Source organism: Kogia breviceps, chromosome 4 (genome assembly GCF_026419965.1).
Source record: "Kogia breviceps isolate mKogBre1 chromosome 4, mKogBre1 haplotype 1, whole genome shotgun sequence".
In the NCBI taxonomy this organism is placed as follows: Eukaryota; Metazoa; Chordata; class Mammalia; order Artiodactyla; family Physeteridae; genus Kogia; species Kogia breviceps.
Window position 1 is genome coordinate 61,824,232 of NC_081313.1, and position 23,974 is coordinate 61,848,205.

Below are 23,974 nucleotides of genomic sequence, written 5' to 3' on the forward strand. Positions count from 1 at the left end.
AGATGATTAATTTTAACTGAATGGTTAACTGCTTTACCAATGCTGATTGTTTCAAAATAGGTCTGTTTTGTCTTAGAAATATATAACTTTCTGAGGTTCTTAGAAATAGTATAGTTGGCTATAGTTTTTCCTAGCCCTATTCAGTTGGCAGATCTGTTAACTGTATTCAAAGAGGGCTCAAGATTCCATCCAGTTAAGGTTCCAATTTGAAGAAGTATTACCTGGAACAAAGTAAGATCTAGTGCTAGTTCAGCACTATCTCTAAATTTCATAAAATATAGGTTGTTTTAATAAATTGTTTTCAAGAAGTGTCATCTTGTTACTGATTTTGGAGTTGACTAAATGCTTTCACATTGTACTAATAATTATAACGAGAGATAACATTAAAAAAAAAGAGAGATAACATTTATGGAGGATTTATCAATACTTTGTGCCAGGCACAGAACTAATCACTTTATATACATTATGTTATTAAATCTTAACCATGTTATGAAGCAGCTACTATATTATCTAGTTTTATAGATTGGGAAACTAAAGCTTAGAGAATTTGAGGTAACTTGTCCAAGATTACACAGCAAGTAAGGTTGGGCTTGGGTAGCTTGACTCTAGATCACAGAGTCTAGATTTCCATGTTATACCACCTACAAAGTACCAAAATAAAGAAGTAATTTACATTTTAAACCCAAATATGATGAAGATATGGTTTCAAAGTTACCTTACTTGAAGCAAATAATTTTCACTCTAAAGGAACTGAAGCAATTAGAAAATACCGCTATGAAATGAATCTCAACCTCTTTGAGTATACTCTTGAATTTAAAGAGAAGGAAAAAAGTCCAGCTACATTAAAGACCACTTAGTGAGGAAGATATATATTGTCCTAAATTTGTTTATTTTAGGTATCTATATTGTAATGCAGAACTTAGCAAGAAGAGTGATAGTTGCAAATTTAGATTCTAGTGATAGTTGCAAATTTAGGTCCACTAATACCAGATTTGAGTGCTTAATAAAGCAAATTGAAATTTTATAAGAAGGAGGGTCATTCAACTTGGAAATCATGTAAATGAAATGCCCTAAAATTTTCTTAAATGTTTTACCTATACTTGGAATCCACCAAGTGGGTTGGAATTGGATTGACATTAGCAACATAGAATCATGCATTTCACATTACCTTGCCTTTCTATATGTTTTTTGATCTCTGTGTAAGTGGGCTGATTGTTTAGTAAGTAGGCCTAGATGTTTACTCTTCATTGGGGTACAAATAAATGACCTATTATTGATCATGGTTGTTGGTTGCTATGAAAACACATATAGAAAAAATTTTAATAGATTACACAAAATTCAATTGATATTTTTATCTATACTTGGAAGAATTTTTGTGAACTTTAAAATACTCATACCGATATAGTCTGTCTTTTTTTTCTTAAGCAGGTTAGGAGATAAACCTTGAAAAGTTATTTCTTTGGAGGTTGAAATTTGAGTTAGAATGTTCTGAACATTTAAAATTTTTTTTAAGTAATTGGATGCCATTTAATATTACAGAATAATATCTCACAATCTCTTGAATTCTGTTTTGAAGCCCTTAACAGAACTACTTTTATTTCCTGGCAAAGGATTTTGAGTAAATTTATTAGTAAGCTAGCTTTCATGAGTTAGAAATCCTAATGGGAATAAATAACAGTCTTTCCTGTGTAGTAGAATGGGGTGGAATTTTAAAGCTGGAAGAGCCTCCTGCATTTCTCCCGTTGAAAAATTGAAATGCACAGAGGGTGATTAGCTCGCTATTATGTCACTGTAACCCAGGTGTTTTCATTCCTCCTCTGGAGCTCTTTATTCTTCTGTGGAGTTTGTGTGTTTATCTGGTTGTTAGATGAGAGCAAATTTAGAGGCATCCTAGAATGTGTTTATACCTTGTTTCATTAAGTATTAATTTTATTTGATTAATAATTTAAAGAGATTTTAAAGTTTTTTTTAATGTATGTTGATTTTAAAAATTTACATTCACTAGGTTTTCCCTTTGTTATTTTTAATTAAAGTAGTAGCTTGTTGGTATATTTTTATTGTATTGGTAGTTTACATTAAACAGTATTTTAACTTTTGAAATAATTTCTTTCTTGTAATAAATTCAGCCTGTGAATAAATTTTTAAAATTCTTAAAAGTTATTAATTATAATGGGTAAATGTTGTTCTTTAGGATCATAGTGTCCTTAGATGTTACTCAGATTTTTGGGTTTTGGTCTGTCAGGGAAAGTAATTACTAACAATATAAGAAGAATTTGCCAAGATCTATTTGTGTTAATGAAAAGAAAGATCTGCCACAGCAGGTAAAGTGCATCATAGTAAACTTTAAAAAATAAGTGTAATCCCCTACCAGAACATTGTTTTTAATCCCAGGACCTTAAAAAGTGGACAGCTTTATGAAGATGAGTTAATAATTCTTATAGATTGACTGTATAGTCACTGGAAGTTTCTGCTGTGTTAGTATTTTTAGTCCAATGATTCTAATTAATTTTATTGCTTAAAAATGTTACAGTGAGATTGTGCAGGGCACTTCTCTATTTTCTCTTCTCTTGTGTAGTTCACACTGCGAGGAGCCTGCCACCCCATTCTGTAAAAATTATAGTTCTGAGTGTAGGATCTTTTTCCTCGCAAGTCCCGGTTCTTTCCCTGGCAGCCACTATTTTTCTGCTTGGGCCTTGAATCAAGAGACACATCACATGTCATCACGTTTCCTTCCCAGGGGAGAACCCCTTAAGGTTGTGCATCTCTGGTTTAGCTGTGTAATTGCCCATTGGGGAGGGCCAAAAGAATTTTTGCCAAACAGTGCATGTATTAGGACTCTTCTACTTGTGAATACTCTGTTTTCAAATCAAACATGTAAGAAATAGCAACGATGTTTTGAAAAATACTAAATGGAAACATGGGTAGAATACACTTGCTCTTAGGAAGTATTTTTTCATTTATAATTTTTGTTGAATGAACACATAAATTGAATGTAAACATTTCTTTTCTATTTTGTTTTTTGATTCCACAGTCCATGCTGTAACACTGTTTCTAAATATCTTCGGATGCTTGGCTTGGTTTTGTGTTGATCCTCCAAGAGGGGTTGATTTTGGATTGAGTATCCTGTGGTTCTTGCTTTTTACTCCTTGTTCATTTGTCTGTTGGTACAGACCACTTTACGGAGCTTTCAGGTAAAATGTGTGTACTTTAAAATATGCTCTTTAAAACCTGTGAAGTAAATAATTTGTAGTACACCTTAAAGAGAAAAGTGACATATTTTCATTTTTCAAATTTTTTATTGTATAATATACCTTCAGAAAAGTCTGTATATAACATCTCGGTGTATTAAGTCCGTATATAACATGCTCGTGTATTCATTTGACTTTGTAACAAATAATATCCTATTCTTTTCTCCCACTTGAGAAAAAGATCAAACATGAAAATGAATGAGGGAAAAATGAGAACAATCTTAGGTCTTAATATTTGTAAAAGATTCTATTCCATATGATACACTTGACTTTAAAGAAAATTTTATTTTTTATTCTCCCCTTCAGAAAAAATCAGGAGTGGTGATTACGGCCTAATTTTTAAATGAACCTAGGTAGCCTAGGTAGGGTGAATATACATATGATATTTAAAGTGAGTCACTTTTCAACTAGCAACTTGGTAATTATTTTCTGTGTAAATTCATTTTTGGTTTCTCAAAATGCAGTAATGTTTTAAAACTGTTTAGACTATAAGATTAACTATACTACTTTGCATGGTATATTTTAATCAATGGTTAGGATTAACATTTCTTAAATGCGTGTTCTGTGGGGTATTACTAGATGTTGTAGAAAAAAAAGTTCATTAGCTTAAGTTTGGGACAGTGGGATAATAAAATAAGTTTCTTCATTTCAGAATTTCTTAGACTTCTTTAAGAACCTTGTGTGCTTTATGATATGACCATGAAACCATTATTTGTGCACGTGTGTTTAGTACCTTGTTGGACTCTTGCTTTAGGAAATAAACATTGGGAAATGCTGATTTAGATGATAGCCCTAGATGAGTCCATGTATTCAATTGTTTATCAACTTATTTTTATTTGAGTAAACTCATTTATGAATAACAAACCTCTTTCAACTCTCCTGTATGAGGAGCAGCATTACTAGGAAATAGGCATGTATTGTGCAGATGATATATTAGGGAAATTAGAGGGCCACATTCAGTTGTTTAACTTTGTTTTTCTATTTGAACAAAACATTTCTTTGATTATTCAGAATTTGTATCACCACCCCCATCCCCCAAAGCCCTGCCAAATGGAATTAGAAACGCAAATACGTAAACAGAAAACGTAAAAGGAGAAGGGGGAAGATTAGGGAATTTGGAGAAAAAAGATGTCATTCAACAGAAAACTAAATTGGTTAGAAATGGAACGAAGGGAAGAAAATAGATGGGAGGAGGGAAAGGGAGGAAAATCTTTGAATCTAATGGAACGTGAGAGGTTGGTTGTCAAGGAATGGGGAGGGGCACTCCTATAGATGTAGGTTGGAGAAGAATAAAAGGGACCTATTTACTCCTTGCGTGAACAGGAGGAGAGTTACTGCTGCTCTTTTCCTTGTTATCTAAGTCTGGCTCACAAGTTTTTTAATTTTTAATTTTTTGACATGGGGCCTCTGCTTGCCTACTTCCATCATGTTACCAGTGTATCTGTAATGATGCTTGTGGGTGGGAATGGGGAGGTCTTTGAGACTTTGAAAATGACCTGAAACTAGAGACTTTGAATTTTAAGCCTTCTGTGACAAATGTAGCCAGAACAAACTATAAAAAGCCAGTTTTCTGCCATTTATCACTTGAAGTCACTTGGTTCCTTTTATTCCTTTTCTTTGCCAGTGAAAATAAAAATGCTTTCTGGAACATTTTAAATTCTGGCATTATTAACCCCTGGGCTAAATTCTTAGCTGCATCTCAACCCTTTAGAGTATATGTATCACAAATATGTTAATTATCTGGGCTTTACTGTTTGGAGCAGAACTGAGAAGAATAGTTTTTTTAGGGGAAAGTTGAAAGTATTTTAAATCATTAATTAATATACCTGCTCAGTGTATAACTTTGGCATTTTCTTCACCCAGATTGCCAGTGGTTTCTGGGTCTGTTAAGTCTCTTCTGAAGTATCTGGTAAAGTTTTTTAAACATTTACTGATGACAGATTTCTCCCTTAAATATGGAAATCTTAAACCAGATACATTGGATATGATTATTTATATTAAATACAGGGTTTTAAATAGACTTTACATATTCACATAAGTGCTTTATTTGAGATCAATTTTGACAGGGATTACAGCCTTTTGAGAAGGGGCAGAGTCACAGGATGTGCAAATGTTTCATATTCTCTTTCAACACTGATGATTAAGAAATGAAACACAAGCATCTGAACATATTATGTAAGTCAGTAGAAAATGGGTAACTAAAATCTTTTAGGCCAGATTCATGTATTTCTTAAAAGAAGTTGTTATTGAAAGCATTTAGTTTTTATTAATCAGACTCTGGAGTGAAGCTAAAATGCTTTTTAAAAGTTTTTCAAGTTTTATTCTTCTCTGGCTAATGATGTATTTGCCTCTATTGCCATATTTAAATACCTACTGTGAACTTGGTATCTTCAGATTTTCCTAGAAGTGAAGAAAAGAATGGTAAGCCCCCCCAAAAAATGGCAGGGATTGATTTTTTTTTTTTTTTTTTTTTTTATTTTTATTTTTTTTTTTTTTGCGGTATGCGGGCCTCTCACTGTTGTGGCCTCTCCCGTTGCGGAGCACAGGCTCCGGACGCGCAGGCCCAGCGGCCATGGCTCACAGGCCCAGCCGCTCCGCGGCATGTGGGATCCTCCCGGACCAGGGCACGAACCCGTGTCTCCTGCATCGGCAGGCGGACTCCCAACCACTGCGCCACCAGGGAAGCCCAGGGATTGATTTTAGAATAAACCAGTCTTTGCAAACATACAAGTTAGAGGGACATTAGGTCTGAGAATGTGATCAGATTTTTTTTTTAGTTGTCTGGTGAATTTTTTTTCCCCCCTTGTAGATAGGTGGTAATTCCAAGTTTCTAGAGTAGCTGTTAGCTTTGTCGTGGGGTGCTGAAAATAACTAGAGGGCATATTAGGAAGTCTTTATTCTAGAATGATCAGTTCTTTGCTTTTTGTCCCTTAGTCAGTTGAAGTTGCATTTTTAATTGCCGTATATACTTTATCTCCTTCTTTGCCTCCCTGTTGACTCATAATCTAAAAGTAAATCCTTTTTAAAGGTTAATGGTTAACTTTGTTATCACGAATTTGTTGTAGTTTGCTTAATAACATGATGGCTGAGTAAACCTTTTTATATTAACTCTTAAGCTGGGAAGAAAAATATAATTGTTTTAACTGAATTATAAAATGCCTTTAGATTGAGTTAAAGTATTTGCTAATAGCTTTAGAGCCTACTGAAAAAATTTAAATCTACATTTAAGTGATTATAATCAATAAACTCATATACTAAATCATACTGATAATTACATTTAATGATTTTAAAATGTGATAAAGCTTAATTCTTTTTAGGAATAATCATTTAAAAATTAGTTATCATGCATGAGAAGTTGGTTTTCCCGTGTCATCTGAGTTTCTGTTTCAGTATTTCATTTGCAAGTTTGTTATTGAATTCACTTGATGCTCTTAGGGAGATGTTAAGATAAATAACTAATGATTGTAAAGCAGTTAGAAAATAAGTACCTAAGGTTAAATTAATCACTCACTGAATACAGACAGTATACATTAGGCTGGAGATACAAAGAAGACATGGTACTTGCCCTGTAGAAATATATAATATATAAACGAGTTTAAAAGTAGGCTTTACTGAAACTTTGGCTAGTAGAATTTATACATTAAAACAGTAATATTCAAACACCCCCAAAATTTGAAATATAGAGTACTTTAATACTGATATCATACCTGTGATATATCTCTAAATAGAAGATTAGTTATTTTCAAATGAGTCTTCTTGGATATCTTTTTGAGGATTTAAGTTTTTAATAAACATTCTTTTCTGAAATCAGAAAAATAAACCCCAAACCTTGTTTTTACTGGAACCATTGAAATATCAGAATGTCCATGAAAAAGATGAGTTTTAAACTGTATAAAATACTGTTCTATGTGAATATGACTTCTCTTAGTGTGACTGAACCAAACTTGGGTCCACTCACCTGTGTGCAGTAAAGCCAATCTACTGACACTGGGTTGTGGTGAAGGAAAGTGCAGCATTTATTGTAAAGGTACCATACAAGGAGAACGGGTGGCTCATGCTCAAAAACCCCTGAACTCCCTGAAGTGTTTCAGCAAAACATTTTGAAAGGCAAGGTGGGGAAGGGGGTCCCAGGGTATGTGACCAGCTCATACACAATTCTCTGACTGCTTGTTGGTGATGTAACAGGAGTTAATGTTATCAATCCTTAGGCGCCAGTAGGTCTGGGGGCTACATGCTCATGTTTGTCAAGTAGTTAATTTCTTCTATTTGGTGATAGTTTTAGCATCTATAGAACAACCCCAGAAGTGTGCAGCAGATATTATTATCTAGGTACTTCAGAGAGGAGTTACAGTGGAGGTTATGAGGGAATGAATGGTCTGTCCCAGGGAGGCCCCATAGGGCCTGCTCAGTTACATTAGTTTTCAACCAAGAAGCTCCTTTTACTGATATATGCAAAGGACTTTGACCTCCCTGAATTAATCCCATTGCCTGAATCTGAAGAAGAATTTTATAGAGAAGTTTCAAGCATATGTGCTTTTCAAAATTAAGTTTATTAGGTATCAGAATTAAACTCAGAGTTGTCATTTTGTCATTTACATATTTTTTAAAAGACTTTGTTCTTAATTTTATGCTTCCACAAATCACCAAGCATTATGTAAATACTCTAAAATATTAGGTAATTATTAATGAAGCAGTGTTTTGTTAAAAAGTATGATTATTGGAAACAGACTAAGAAAGGGTTAGAATTCTGGCTTCCCCACTTAAAAGCTGTGTGCTGTTATGAAAATGCAGTAAAACCTCTCAGTGCCTCCGTTTTTTGAGTGTAAATTGGGCATAACATTTGCAGAGTTGATAAGAAGATTAGAGATAATATGTGCAAAATATTTGTCTTTAAAGGTGGTCAACAAATGGTAGGTGGAATTTTTTTTTTTTTAACATCTTTATTGGAGTATAATTGCTTTACAGTGGTGTGCTAGTTTCTGCTTTATAACGCAGTGAATCAGTTATACATATACACATGTTCCCATATCTCTTCCCTCTTGTGTCTCCCTCCCTCCCACCCTCCCTATCCCACCCCTCTAGGTGGTCACAAAGCACCGAGCTGATCTCCCTGTGCTATGCGGCTGCTTCCCACTAGCTAACTATTCAGCGTTTGGTAGTGTATATATGTCCATGCCACTCTCTCACTTTGTCACAGCCTACCCTTCCCCCTTCCCACATCCTCAAGACCATTCTCTAGTAGGTCTGTGTCTCCATTCCCATCTTACCCCTAGGTTCTTCATGAACTTTTTTTTTTTTTTAGCATACGGAATGTTTTATTTTTTTTGTTTTTGTTAGGTTTTATCATTTACTTTTGATGATCCATAAAACTGTTACTTGTTATAAGTTATTTTTTGCTGCTTTTAGTTCATTGTCCTTTGGGACCCCAGTCTAACCTGGAGGAAATCATGATGTACACTAAAGTGTATGTAGGTTCTTTGTATTGCTTGATAAAAATAAACTCAAAAAAATGTTGTCTGGAGCAGAAGCAAGAAGGACAACAATCCTGCAGCCTGTGGACCAAAAACCACATTCACAGAAAGATAGACAAGATGAAAAGTCAGAGGGCTATGTACCAGATGAAGGAACAAGATAAAACCCCAGAAAAACAACTAAATAAAGTGGAGATTGGCAACCTTCCAGAAAAAGAATTCAGAATAATGATAGTGAAGATGATCCAGGACCTAGGAAAAAGAATGGAGGCAAAGATCGAGAAGATGAAAGAAATGTTCAACAAAGACCTAGAAGAATTAAAGAACAAACAGAGATGAACAATACAGTAACTGAAATGAAAACTACACTAGAAGGAATCAATAGCAGAATAATTGAGGCAGAAGAAGGGATAAGTGACCTGGAAGAAAGAATGGTGGAATTCACTGCCAGGGAACAGAATAAAGAAAAAAGAATGAAAAGAAATGAAGACAGCCAAAGAGACCTCTGTGACAACATTAAACGCAACAACATTCGCCTTATAGAGGTCCCAGAAGGAGAAGAGAGAGAGAAAGGACCCGAGAAAATATTTGAAGAGATTATCATCGAAAACTTCCCTAACATAGGAAAGGAAATAGCCACCCAAGTCCAGGAAGTTCAGAGTCCCATACAGGATAAACCCAAGGAGAAACATGCCAAGACACATAGTAATCAAATTGGCAAAAGTTAAAGACAAAGAAAAATTATTGAAAGCAGCAAGGGAAAAAAGACAACATACAAGGGAACTCCCATAAGGTTAACAGCTGATTTCTCAGCAGAAGCTCTACAAGCCAAAAGAGAGTGGCATGACATATTTAAAGTGATGAAAGGGAAGAACCTACAACCAAGATTACTCTATCCGGCAATGATCTCATTCAGATTCGATGGAGAAATCAAAAGCTTTACAGACAAGCAAAAGCTAAGAGAATTCAGCAACACCTAACCAGCTCTACAACAAATGCTAAAGGAACTTCTCTAAGTGGGAAACACAAGAGAAGAAAAGGACCTACAAAAATAAACCCAAAACAATTAAAATGGTCATAGGAACATACATATCAATAATTACCTTAAACGTGAATGGATTAAATGCTCCAACCAAAAGACACAGGCTTGCTGAATGGATACAAAAACAAGACCCATCTATATGCTGTCTACAAGAGACCCACTTCAGACCTAGGGACACATACAGATTGAAAGTGAGGGGATGGAAAAAGATATTCCATGCAAATGGAAGTCAAAAGAAAGCTGGAGTAGCAATACTCAGATAAGATAGACTTTAAAAACTGTTACAAGAGACAAGTAAGGACACTACATAATGATCAAGGGATTGATCCAAGAAGAAGATATAACAATTGTAAATATATATGCACCCAGCATAGAAGAACCTCAATACATAAGGCAACAGCTAACAGCTATAAAGGAGGAAATCGACAGTAACACAATAATAGTGGGGGACTTTAACACCTCACTTACACCAATGGACAGATCATCCAAACATGAATTTAATAAGGAAACACAAGCTTTAAATGACACAATAGACCAGATAGATTTAATTGATATGTATAGGACATTCCATCCAAAAACAGCAGATTACACTTCTCAAGTGCACACAAAACATTCTCCAGGTTAGATCACATCTTGGGTCACAAGTCAAGCCTCAGTAAATTTAAGAAAACTGAAATCATATCAAGCATCTTTTCTGACCACAATGCTATGATATTAGAAATCAATTACATGGAAAAAAAACATAAAAAACACCAACACATGGAGGCTAAACAATACATTACTAAATAACCAAGAGATCACTGAAGAAATCAAAGGGGAAATCAAAAAATACCTAGAGACAAATGACAATGGAAACACGACGACCCAAAACCTATGGGATGCAGCAAAAGCAGTTCTAAGACAGAAGTTTATAGCTACACAAGCCTACATCAAGAAACAAGAAAAATCTCAAACAATCTAACTTTACACTTAAAGGAACTAGAGAAAGAAGAACAAACAAAACCCAGAGTTAGCAGAAGGAAAGAAATCATAAAGATCAAAGCAGAAATAAATGACATAGAAACAAAGAAAACAATAGCAAAGATCAATAAAACTAAAAGCTGGTTCTTTGAGAAGATAAGCAAAATTGATGAACCATTAGCTAGCCTCATCAAGAAAAAGAGGGAGAGGACTCAAATCAATAAAATTAGAAATGAAAAAGGAAAGTTACAACAGACACTGCAGAAATACAAAGCATCCTAAGAGACTACTACAAGCAACTCTATGCCAATAAAATGGACAACCTGGAAGAAATTGACAAATTCTTAGAAAGGTATAACCTTCCAAGACTGAACCAGGAAGAAATAGAAAATATGAACAGACCAATCACAAGTAATGAAATTGAAACTGTGATTAAAAATCTTCCAACAAACAAAAGTCCAGGACCAGATGGTTTCACAGGTGAATTTTATGAAACATTTAGAGAAGAGGTAACACCCATCCTTCTCAAACTCTTCCAAAAAATTGCAGAGGAAGGAACACTCCCAAACTCATTCTATGAGGCCACCATCACCTTGATACCAAAACCAGACAAAGATACTACAAAAGCAGAAAATTACAGACCAATATCATTGATGAATATAGATGCAAAAATCCTCAACAAAATACTAGCAAACAAAATCCAACAACACATTGAAAGGATCATACACCATGATCAAGTGGGATTTTTCCCAGGGATGCAAGGATTCTTCAATATATGCAAATAAATCAATGTGATACACCATATTAATAAATTGAAGAATAAAAACCATATGATCATCTCAGTAGATGCAGAAAAAGCTTTTGACAAAATTCAACATCCATTTATGATAAAAACTCTCCTGAAAGTGGGCATAGAGGGAACCTACCTCAACATAATGAAGGCCATATACAACAAACCCACAGCAAACATTATTCTCAGTGGTGAAAAACTGAAAGCATTTCCTCTAAGATCAGGAACAAGATAAAGATGTCCACTCTCACCACTGTTATTCAACATAGTTTTGCAAGTCCTAGCCATGGCAATCAGAGAAGAAAAATAAATAAAAGGAATACCAATTGGAAAAGAAGTAAAGCTGTCACTGTTTGCAGATGACATGATACTATACATAGAGAATCCTAAAGATGTCACCAGAAGACTATTAGAGCTAATAAAGAAATTTGGTAAAGTTGCAGGATACAAAATTAAGGCACAGAAATCTCTTGCATTCCTATACACTAATGACGAAAAATCTGAAAGAGAAATTAAGGAAACACTCCCATTTACCTCTGCAACAAAAAGAATAAAATACCTAGGAATAAACCTACCTAGGGAGAAAAAAGACCTGTAGGCAGAAAACTATAAGACACTGATGAAAGAAATTAAAGATGATACAAACAGATGGAGAAATATACCATGTTCTTGGATTGGAAGAATCATTATTGTGAAAATGACTATACTACCCAAAGCAATCTACAGATTCAGCGCAATCCCTATCAAATTACCAATGGCATTTTTATGGAACTAGAACAAAAAATCTTAAAATTTGTATGGAGACACAAAAGACCCTGAATAGCCAAAGCAGTCTTGAGGGAAAAAACGAAGCTGGAGGGATGAGACTTCCTGACTTCAGACTATACTACAAAGCTACAGTAATCAAGATAATATGGTACTGGCACAAAAACAGAAACATAGATCAATGGAACAAGATAGAAAGCCCATAGATGAAGCCACGCACCTATGGTCAACTAATCTATGACAAAAACAGAAACATAGATCAATGGAACAAGATAGAAAGCCCAGAGATGAAGCCACGCACCTATGGTCAACTAATCTATGACAAAAGAGGTAAGGATATACAATGGAGAAAAGACAGTCTCTTCAATAAGTGGTGCTGGGAAAACTTGGGCAGCTACATGTAAAAGAATGAAATTAGAACACTTCCTAATACCATACACAAAAATAAACTCAAAATGGATTAGAGATCTAAATGGAAGACAGGATACTATAAAACTCTTAGAGGAAAACATAGGAAAGAAACCCTTTGATTTAAATCACAGCAAGGTTTTTTTTGATCCACCTCCTAGAGTAATGGAAATAAAAACAAAAATAAACAAATGGGACCTAATGAAACTTCAAAGCTTTTGCACAGCAAAGGAAACCATAAACAAGTTGAAGAAACAACCCTCAGAATGGGAAAAAATATTTGCAAACGAATCAATGGACAAAGGATTAATCTCCAAAATATATAAACTCAGGCAGCTCAATATGAAAAATACAAACAACCAAATCCAAAAATGGGCAGAAGACCTAAATAGACATTTCTCCAAAGAAGACATACAGATGGCCAAGAAGCACATGAAAAGCTGCTCAACATCACTAATTATTAGAGAAATGGAAATCAAAACTACGACTAACCTCATGCCAGTTAGAATGGGCATCATCAGAAAATCTAGAAACAACAAATGCTGGAGAGGGTGTGGAGAAAAGGGAACCCTCTTGCACTGTTGGTGGGAATGTAAATTGATACAGCCACTGTGGAGAACAGTATGGAGGTTCCTTAAAAAACTAAAAATAGAATTACCATACAACACAGCAATCCCACTACTGGACATATACCCTGAGAAAACCATAATTCAAAAAGATACATGCACCCCAATGTTCACTGCAGCACTATTTACAATAGCCGGGTCATGGAAGCAACCTAAATGCCCATCAACAGACGAATGGATAAAGAAGATGTGGTACATATATACAATGGAATATTACTCAGCCATGAAAAGGAATGAAATTGGGTCATTTGTTGAGACGTGGGTGGACCTAGACAGTGTCATACAGAGTGAAGTAAGTCAGTAAGAGAAAAACAAATACTGTATTTTAATGCATATATGTGGAACCTATAAAATTGGTACAGATGAACTGGTTTGCAGGGCAGAAATTGAGACACACATGTAGAGAACAAACGTATGGACACCAAAGGGGGAAAGCGGTGGGGGTGGTGGTGGTGGTGGTGTGATGAATTGGGCGATTGGGATTGACATGTATACACTGATGTGTATAAAATTGATGACTAATAAGAACCTGCTGTATAAAAAAAGAGTTGACTGAAATGATATTTGCATTTCTGTACATGGTTATGTGCATGTGATCAATGGGAAGAAATATACAAAAATACAGCTAATAAAGAGTTGTAAAAAAATCTGATAATCTAGATTTAAGTGGAATATTTTTGTCTATATTTTTGCTGTAATTACACTTATATATAATTACATTAAAATTATATGTAATTTAGTTACATTTTTGTTGATCTTTAGTGATGTACATGGATTTTTTTTTTTTTTTTTTTTTTTTTTTCTGTACGCGGGCCTCTCACTGTTGTGGCCTCTCCCGTTGCGGAGCGCAGGCTCCGGACACGCAGGCTCAGCGGCCATGGCTCACGGGCCCAGCCGCTCCACGGCATGTGGGATCTTCCTGGACCGGGGCACGAACCCGTGTCCCCTGCATCGGCAGGCGGATTCTCAACCACTGCGCCACCAGGGAAGCCCTGTACATGGATTTATATTTAATATTTATAGCTATTGCTTACCATATAAAGCATATCTGTTAAATACCTTTTTTTCTTTACCTTTTAGATTATTTAATAAAGTATTATTCTATTTTTAATCTATTCTTTTATCATTTTCTCTTTTATATATAGGTCTACAGACAATGAATTCCCTTAAATTTTGTTTGAAACCATTTTCATTTTACCTTCATTTTTTACCTTTATTGAGATATAACTGACAAAATTGTAATATATATAAGGTATGCAACATGGTGCTTTGATATTCATACACATTGTGAGAGCATTACCACAATTGAGTTAACTCATCCATCACCTCACATATTTACCTTTTCTTTCCTTACAATGTACTCTTCTAGCAAATTTCAACTATACAATACAGTATTGTCAACTATAGTCACTAGGTTCTACATTAGATACTTAGACCTTATTCATATTAAGAATTTGTGTCCTTTTACCAACTTCTCCCAATTTACTCCAGCCCCTGGTAATCACCATTCTACTCTGTTTCTATGAGGTTTTTTTTTTTTTTTTTTTTTTGGCAGTACGCAGGACTCTCACTGTTGGGGCCTCTCCCGTTGCAGAGCACAGGCTCAGCGGCTGTGGCTCACAGGCCTAGCTGCTCCTTGTCATGTGGGATCTTCCTGGACCAGGGCACAAACCCATGTCCCCTGCATCGGCAGGCAGACTCTCAACCACTGCACCACCAGGGAAGCCCCAATCTACTTTGTTTTTTAAAAATTCTGCAAATAAGTGATACCATGCACTATTTATCTTTCTCTGTCTGGCTTACTTCACTTAGTGTAGTGCCCTCCAGGTTCATTCATGTTGTTGGAAATGGCAAGATTTCCTTCTTTTTTAAGGCTGAATAATATTCCATTTTGTTTATATACACACACTACACACACACACACACTACACACACACACACACACACGCATACACACAGTACATTTCCTTTATCCATTCTTGCATCAGTGGACACTTAGGTTGCTTCCGTACCTTGGCTATTATGAACAATGCTGCAATGAAAATGGAATTACAAATATCTCTTCCAGATAATGATTTCATTTCCTTCAGATAAATACCCAGAAGTGGAATTGCTGGGTCATATGGTAGTTCTATTTTTAATTTTTTGAAGAATGTCCATACCCTTTTCCACAGTGGCTGCACCAGTTTACATTTCCATGAACAGTGCCTAGGCATTCCCTTTTCTCATCTCCCTCACCAATACTTCTTATTTCTTGTCTTTTTGATAATAGCCGTTCTAAGAGACATGAGGTGATATCTCATTGTGCTTTTGATTTGCTTTTATGTGATGATTAGCAATGTTAGGCATCTTTTTGTGTATCTGTTGACCATCTGTGTGTCTTCGTTTGAGAAATATCTATTCAGATTTTCTGCCCACTTTTTAATTGGATTGTTAGGGGGGTTTTTGGTATTGAGTTGTATGAGATTTTTAATATATTTTGGTTAGTAACCCCTTATTATATGATTTGCAAATATTTTCTCCCATTTGATAGATTTCATTTTGTTGATGATTTCTTGTGCTGTACGTAACTTTTTGTTTTTTAAGATTTTTTTTTAAAGGTCAGGTCTTTTATTTACTTATTTCTGGCTGCGTTGGGTCTTCGTTGCTGTGCGTGGGCTCTCTAGTTGCAGTGAGCGGGGGATACTCTTCATTTGCAGTGTGCAAGCTTCTCATTGCGGTGGCTCCTTTTGTTGAGAAGCATGGGCTCTAGGTGCACGGGCTTCAGTAGTTGTGGCACGTGGGCTCAGTAGTTGTAGCTCGCAGGCTCTAGAGTGCAGGCTCAGTAGTTGTGGCGCACAGGCTTAGTTGCTCCATGGTATGTGGAATCTTCCTGGACCAGGGATCGAACCTGTGTCCCCTGCATTGGCAGGCAGATTCTTAACCACTGCCTCACCAGGGAAGTCCTGAGAAGCTTTTTTGTTTGATGTAGTTCTACTTGTTGATTTTTGCTTTTGGTGTCAAGTCCAAAAAATCGTTGCCAAGACTGATGTTGAGGAGCTTACCATCTGTGTTTTCTTCTAGGAGTTTTATGGTTTCAGGTTTTATGGTCATGTTTTTAATCCATTTGGAGTTAATTTTTGTGTATGGTTTAAAATAGTAGTCCAGTTTCATTCTTTTTTATGTGGCTGTCCAGTTTTCCCAGTGCCATTTATGGAAGAGAGTGTCCTTTCCCCCATTATATATTCTTGGCTCCTTTGTAGAATGTTAATTAACCATATATGTGTGGGTTTATTTCTGGGCTCTCTATTCTGTTCCATTGATCTATGTGTGTGTCTTTGTGCCAGTACCATACTGTTTTGATTACTATAGCTTTGCAATATAGTTTGAAGTCAGGGAGCTTGTTTCCTCCAGCTTTGTTCTTCTTTCTCAAAGTTGCTTTGGCTACTCAGGATCTATTTAAGGTTCATATAGATTTTATAATTGTTTGTTCTATTTCTGTGAATCTGAAAAATGCTGTTGGTATTTTGTTAGGAATTGCATTGAATCTGTAGATTGCCTTGTGTAGTATGGTCATTTTACAATACTAATTCTTCCAATCCGTGAGTGTGGAATATCTTTCCATTTATTTATGTCTTTAGTTTGTTTCATCAGTGTCCTATAGTTTTCATTGTGTAGGTCTTTTACCTCCTTGGCTAAATTTTTTCCTAGGCATTTTATTATTATTCTTTTTTTGGTACAATTGTAAATGAGATTTTTTTCTTAATTTCCCTTTCTATTCATTTTTTGTGTATAGACACACAACAGATATTTGTATATTGATTTTGTGCCCTCTAACTTTACTGAATTTGTTTATTGGTCCTAACAGTTTATTGGTGGAGTCTTTAGGGTTTTCTATGTAAATATCATGTCATCTGCAAATAGTGACTATTTCACTTCTTCCTTTCTGATTTTGATTTTTTTTCCTTGCCTAATTGCTCTGGGTAGGACTTCCAATACTATGTTGAATAAAAGTGGTGAGAGAGGGCATCCCTGTCTTATTCATGATGTTAGAGGAAAAGCTTTTAGCTTCTCACCATTGAGTATGATGTTAACTGTGGGCTTGTCATATATGACCTTTATTATGTTGAGGTATGTTCCTTGTATATCCTCTTTGTTGAGAGTTTTTTTTTATCATAAATCAATGTTGAATTTTTGCAAATGCTTTTTATGCATCTATTGAGATGATCATATGATACTCATCCTTTATTTATTTTGTTAATGTGGTGTATCATATTGATTGATTTTGTGGATTTGGAACCATCCTTGCATCCCTGGAATAAATCCCACTTAATTGTGCTTTATGATCCTTTTCATTTGTTGTTGAATTTGGCTTGCTAATATTTTATTGAAGGTTTTTGCCTCTATGTTCATTAGGAACAATGGCTTGTAATTTTCTTTTTTTGTAGTGTACTTGTCTGGTTTTGGCATCAGGGTAATGTTGGCCTTGTAAAATGAGTTTAGAAGTGTTCCCTCCTCTTCTGTGCTTTTGGAAAGAGTTTGAGAAAGATTGTTATTAATTCTTCTTTAAATGTTTGGTAAAATTCACCAATGAAGCCATGTGGTCTTGGACTTTTGTTTTTGGGAGGTTTTGGTTATTGATTCATTCTCCTTACTAGTAATCGATCTGTTCAGATTTTCTATTTCCTCATGATTCAGACTTGGCAGGTTGTATGTTTCTAGGAATTTATCCCAGTATAAACTCATGTATTAAATTCTTAATTTCAGTAGTTTCTTTCACTTTTGCCATGTGTACTTGAACATTTTTAAAGATTTTATTCTCTTATGAAATTTTGTTAATGTCTTTGTGTGCACACTTCAGTATCTAGAGTGCTCTGTGAATTTGTTTTGTATTGTCCATATTTAACTTTTTTTTAAACATCTTTTTTGGAGTATAATTGCTTTACAATGGTGTGTTAGTTTCTGCTTTACAACAAAGTGAATCAGTTATACATATGTTCCCATATCTCTTCCCTCTTGCATCTTCCTCCCTCCCACCCTCCCTATCCCACCCCTCTAGGTGGTCACAAAGCACAGAGCTGATCTCCCTGTGCTATGTGGCTGCTTCCCTCTAGCTATCTATTTTACATTTGGTAGTGTATATATGTCCATGCCACTCTCTCACTTTGTCACAGCTTACCCTTCCCCCTCCCCCTCCCCATATCCTCAGGTCCATGCTCTAATAGGTCTGTGTTTTATTCCTGTCCTACCTCTAATCTTTTCATGACATGTTTTTTTCTTAGATTCCATATATATGTGTTAGCATACAGTATTTGTTTTTCTCCTTCTGACTTACTTCACTCTGTATGACAGACTCCAGGTCTATCCACCTCATTACAAATAACTCAGTTTCATTTCTCTTTATGGCTTAGTAATATTCCATTGTATATATGTGCCACATCTTCTTTATCCATTCATTTGTTGATGGACACTTAGGTTGCTTCCATGTCCTGGCTATTGTAAATAGAGCTGCAATGAACATTTTGGTACATGACTCTTTTTGAATTATGGTTTTCTCAGGGTATATGCCCAGTAGTGGGATTGTGGGGTCATATGGTAGTTCTATTTTTAGTTTTTTAAGGAACCTCCATACTGTTCTCCATAGTGGCTGTATCAATTTACATTCCCACCAGCAGTGCAAGAGGGTTCCCTTTTCTCCACACCCTCTTCAGCATTTATTGTTTCTAGATTTTTCGATGTTGGCCATTATGACTGGCGTGAGATGGTATCTCATTGTAGTTTTGATTTGCATTTCTCTAATGATTAATTATATTGAGCATTCTTTCATGTGTTTGTTGGCAATCTGTATATCTTCTTTGGAGAAATGTCTATTTAGGTCTTCTGTCCATTTTTGGATTGGGTTGTTTGTTTTTTTGTTATTGAGCTGCATGAGCTGCTTGTAAATTTTGGAGATTAATCCTTTGTCAGTTGCTTCATTTGCAAATATTTTCTCCCATTCTGAGGGTTGGCTTTTCATCTTGTTTATGGTTTCCTTTGCTGTGCAAAAGCTTTTAAGTTTCATTAGGTCCCATTTGTTTATTTTTGTTTTTATTTCCATTTCTCTAGGAGGTGGATCAAAAAGGATCTTGCTGTGATTTATGTCATAGAGTGTTCTGCCTGTGTTTTCCTCTAAGAGTTTTATAGTGTCTGGTCTTACATTTAGGTCTTTAACCCATTTTGAGTTTATTTTTGTGTCATACTTAACTCTTGATATTTAATCATATGGTGCATCTCTTGGTATACTTAACAAGACTTGATTGAATCTGGATATGGTGAATAAAGAATTGTGGAGGATTCTGATGATGTTCAGTTGTTTCAGAGCAAGTTCACCTTTGCCGTGCTTGTCAGCTAGAGTATAAGTCAGGGGCTAAGCTGAGTTAAGGCTGAGTTGCAGTTTTGTTTAATTTCCCTCTATGTCTGGTTCTGCCCTAGTCATAGAGGTTAACCCTCTAGGTTTTTAATTGAGAACCTGATATGTTCACTTGGGCTGCTCCCTCAGCAAGTCCTGGACTCACACAGTATAGTCCTGTGATCCCTAGAGGGGAGAAGGGAGGGAGGACAGTGTCCTTTTAGAGGGTCCATGACATGAAAACTATTTCATAATAACATTAAGATGTTGTTCTCTTACAAGTATACAGTGGAGTTTTTCAGAGGCTTACATGACTTGCAAAGAGTTTGAATGTAGAAACAGAAAAGAGAATGCAGCTATCTTCTGTTAAACCAGACATTAAAGAGGTTTGCAAAAATATAAAGTAATGCTACTCTTTTTGCTGTTTTTTTTTTCAGTTTTCATGAAAATGTTATTTTATTATAAGCAATTTATTATCTAAAAAATTAGTTAAATGCTTTAAACATTTCTCAATTTTAGTTTCTCATTTGGTAAAGCAAGAGCTACAACCCACATAAGCAAATGTTCCTAGAGATGCTCAAAAATAAAGAGGTCCTGAGACCAAAGTTTCAGAATTGCTGTTCTAATCCTTTTCCCATTAGGGAACACTGCAGAAAAGTCTATTTTGCTTTCAGAGGCTCTGCTTATCTCTTTAGCTTCTGTATTTGGTACATGCCTTGAGAGAAAAGTTGGCTGCATGTTTGGGCCAGTTTTATGCTTCTCACTTCTCATTTCTCATCAGTATTTTGTTACAGTGCATCTTTAGTTTTGTGTCGCTTAGTTTAGTTTTGTGAATCTGCCAAATCTCAGTTGGTTTGTCTGTTCCCTGGCAGCAGTGCTCTCTGCAGACAGAATCTGAATTTTCAACTTATTGTCTTGCATTCAGGAAAAATGAATTGAGGCCGTAGAAAGTCACCTTACATTTCTGTAGTTCTCTTCCACTCCAGAATCATGGTCCCTCTATTCCTGGATGCTTCAGCAGATTTAAGCAGATTTTTTTTTTTTTTTTACCCATTTTTATCCTACTGTTCTAGTTGCCCTTGGTAGGGATGTGTTGGACACCAGCTTTTCTGTCATATTTGGAACCGTAAAAATAAAATTAATTTATTTGGTGCTTAGAATTTCCATCTCTGCTTACATTGCTAATCTGTTCTTGCATACTGTCTAGTTTATCCATTAGAACCTGTAGCATGTTAATCATAGTTGTACATTCCTGATCCGGTAATTCCAACATCCTAGTCATATCTGACTGTGGTTCTGATGCTTGCTCTATCTCTTCAAACTGTTTTTTGCATTTTAGTATGTCTTGTAATTTTTACTTGATAGCTGGACATGATGTACTAGGTAAAAGGAACTGCTATAAATAGACCTTTAGTAATGTGATAGTAAGGTGTGGGGGAGGGGAAGCGTTCTGTAGGCCTGTGATTAGGTCTCGGTCTTTCAGTTAGCTTGAGCCTCTGGACTGTGAACTGCACCAGTGCTTCTCAGTACTTCCTTCTCCTCAGGTGGGACAGGCTGGCCTACAGTGGGCTGGAGTTGGCCATTTCTGTTTCCTCATGTAGGTTAGGCTCTAATAAAACCGCAGCAGGTTGGGCTCTGGTTAATTAGTTTCTCCTGAGGTCAGTCCTTGTTAAGAACAGAGTGCTCTAGAGTATTTGCAGATGGTTCCGTTTCCCACCTCCTCCAGGAAGCATGAGGGGATTTTTTTCTCTAAAGAATTCACTCTGAGAACCATATTGAGCTGTTGTTGGTAAAATTCACAAATCTGTGGGATTCCCCATATGACTAGATCTCCCTGGAGTTTTTAACTCTTCAGAGTTGTCCACTCTGAGCCTCTTGTCAGTTACAGTTCAGAATTCCTCCCCTGGCAATGGTTGCTGCAGAGGTTTCTGCTTATGGGTTTTTGCTCTAATAACTTGATTCTCTGTATTCATCTATCTGTCTCCCAGCTTTGGGGTTGCAGTTTGTCCTCTGGCTTCACTTCTCTTTCAGATCTAAGAAGAGTTTGTTGACTTTTCAGTTTGTTCAGCTTTTTACTTGTAGTTAGGATGGTTTGCTACTTCTAAGCTTCTTCCAGGTATACTTTTTCTTTTTAAAGATTTATTATTTATTTTATTTTTGGTTGCGGCGCGCAGTATCTTTCATTGTGGTACACAGGCTCTTCACTGCAGTGCGCAAGCTTCTCTCTAGTTGTGGTGTGCAGGCTCCAGAGCGCATGGGCTCTGTAGTTTGTGGCATGCAGGCTCTCTAGTTGAGGTGTGCAAGCTCACTAAGCATGCGGGCTTAGTTTTCCCATGGCATTGTGGGATCTTAGTTCTCTGGCCAGGGATCGAACCTGCATCCCCTGCATTATAAGGTGGATTCTTTACCACTGGACCACCAGGGAAGTCCCTCAGGTATACTTTTTAAAAGTAAGCTATCTCTGGGCAGTAGACAGTATATTTTTGGTCCTGTTTCTTTAGAACATACTGAGTATCTGTAGGGATATTGCACCTTTTATGTTGGAATATTTTGCTAATTGAAATTAAAAATCAAATATAATTGAACTATAACACTATTTTAACATCTTGAAAAGTGTTATACTAGTGTATGAAACCAGAAAGTCAATCAAATTTTTTCTGTAAAAAGATACTTTATATTTGATTTTAAGTGTAAAAACATCCAAAGCTCAGGAATTGATATTACTTCATTTTTATGTTGTTTAAATAGTCTTTCAAGTTAGTTTAATGTACGTTAAAATACTGTCTTTTGTAATTAACTTGACTCTTTTTCATCCTGTTTGTATAACCAGAAAAAGAGAATTTTTCTTTTTTTGATTCCAAAGTGAAGTCTCATATTAAATTTATCTTAAGGAGGGGTAATATTCTTTCTATACCTGCAAGAGGAACCTACTGTTTAGTTTCTTCCATGTGTATATAAATATATAGTGCTTTAGAGTCTACAAGTCTTGTTCAGTACTTTATATTGTTGAATGTTTAGAATCTTTCTAGTGGATCATTAGTTGCTGAGATTTTCACCTAAGCCTTCAGACTGGAAATTTAGGGCTCCTGTTTTCCTTTCTACTTTATTATGTTTACATTATTATTTAATTTGCAGAGAATCTAGGTAACTCAATAATCTCTGTTCAGTGGGTTAATTAATCTTAGAATACAGTTGAACCTTGAACAAATGAGTTTGAACTGCTTGAATCCACTTATATGTGGATTTTATTCAATAAATACTACTACAGTACTACATGGTCCATAGTTGGTTGAATCTGTGGATGTGGAACCTTGGATACAGAGGGCTGACTGTAAAGTTCTATATGGATTTTCGACTGGGGTGGGGGTGGGGTCTGTATGCCTAACCCGTTGTTCAAAGGTCAGCTATATTTACTGGCAATGTTTATTTCTTGAATGGTTCTTTAACCACAGTAGTTCAGAGCTTACTATTCATTACAAAGTTCTGTACCAGCTGAGTGTTGAGAGTGAAGAGAAGGAAAATGGTCTGTTAATTTTTATGTGGCTTATTTTATAGTAGTTTTTCTAGTGTGATGAAAGGACCCTTGGTATTCTCCTTTCAGAGAGCTTAAGGTTCTCCCTTTTCTAACTGTATATCTGTGTAAAGCTGATTTTCTTAATTTTCAACCATAATAATATAGAATAGATTCAGGGTAGAAGCTGATATGAAAATCCATAGAGAATGTAGCAGTGCTGGGGATTGAAAAACTCTGAAACTGACACCTCCTTCTGTGTGCACTTGAAAGAATGTATATTCTGCTTTGGTTGGATGAAATGTTCTGTTAATATCAGTGTGGTCAAAATGGTTGATAGTGTTGTTCAGGTCTTCTGTATTCATACTGATTTTTTGTCTGCTTGTTTTGTCAGTTCCTGAGAATTGACAAAAATGTTGAAATTTCCAACTTTAATTATGGATTTTTGTCTTCTTTTAGTTTTGTCTTCATGTAGATGGACACTCTTGTTAAGTAGATATATATTTATGATATGTTTTCTTTGTGCTTTGAATTCTTTATCATTATGTAGTTTCCCTCATTGTCCCTGGTATAATCATCCTTTTTTGTCATCTATTTTATCTGATATTATGACAACTATTCCAGCTTTCTTTTAATTTATGTTTGCATATTATATCTTTTTCTGTTCTTGTACCTTTAACCTACTAATGTTTTTATATTTGTAGTGACTTTTTTGGTAGGCAATCTTTATTTGGGTCTTGCTTTTGCATCCAAGTTGGCAGTCTGTCTATATTAATTGTGCATTTA

General features: G+C 35.6%; 1 protein-coding gene across 2 annotated transcripts in view; it reads left to right on the forward strand.

Moving 5' to 3' along the window:
* SCAMP1 (secretory carrier membrane protein 1) overlaps positions 1 to 23,974 on the forward strand; it is a 107,802-nt gene that overhangs the window by 50,879 nt on the left and 32,949 nt on the right. For both annotated transcript variants that reach the window (XM_059061394.2, XM_059061395.2), the window contains one exon: positions 3,032 to 3,191. In XM_059061394.2, coding sequence (XP_058917377.2) covers positions 3,032 to 3,191 — 160 coding nt within the window. The remainder of the gene's footprint in view (positions 1 to 3,031; positions 3,192 to 23,974) is intronic.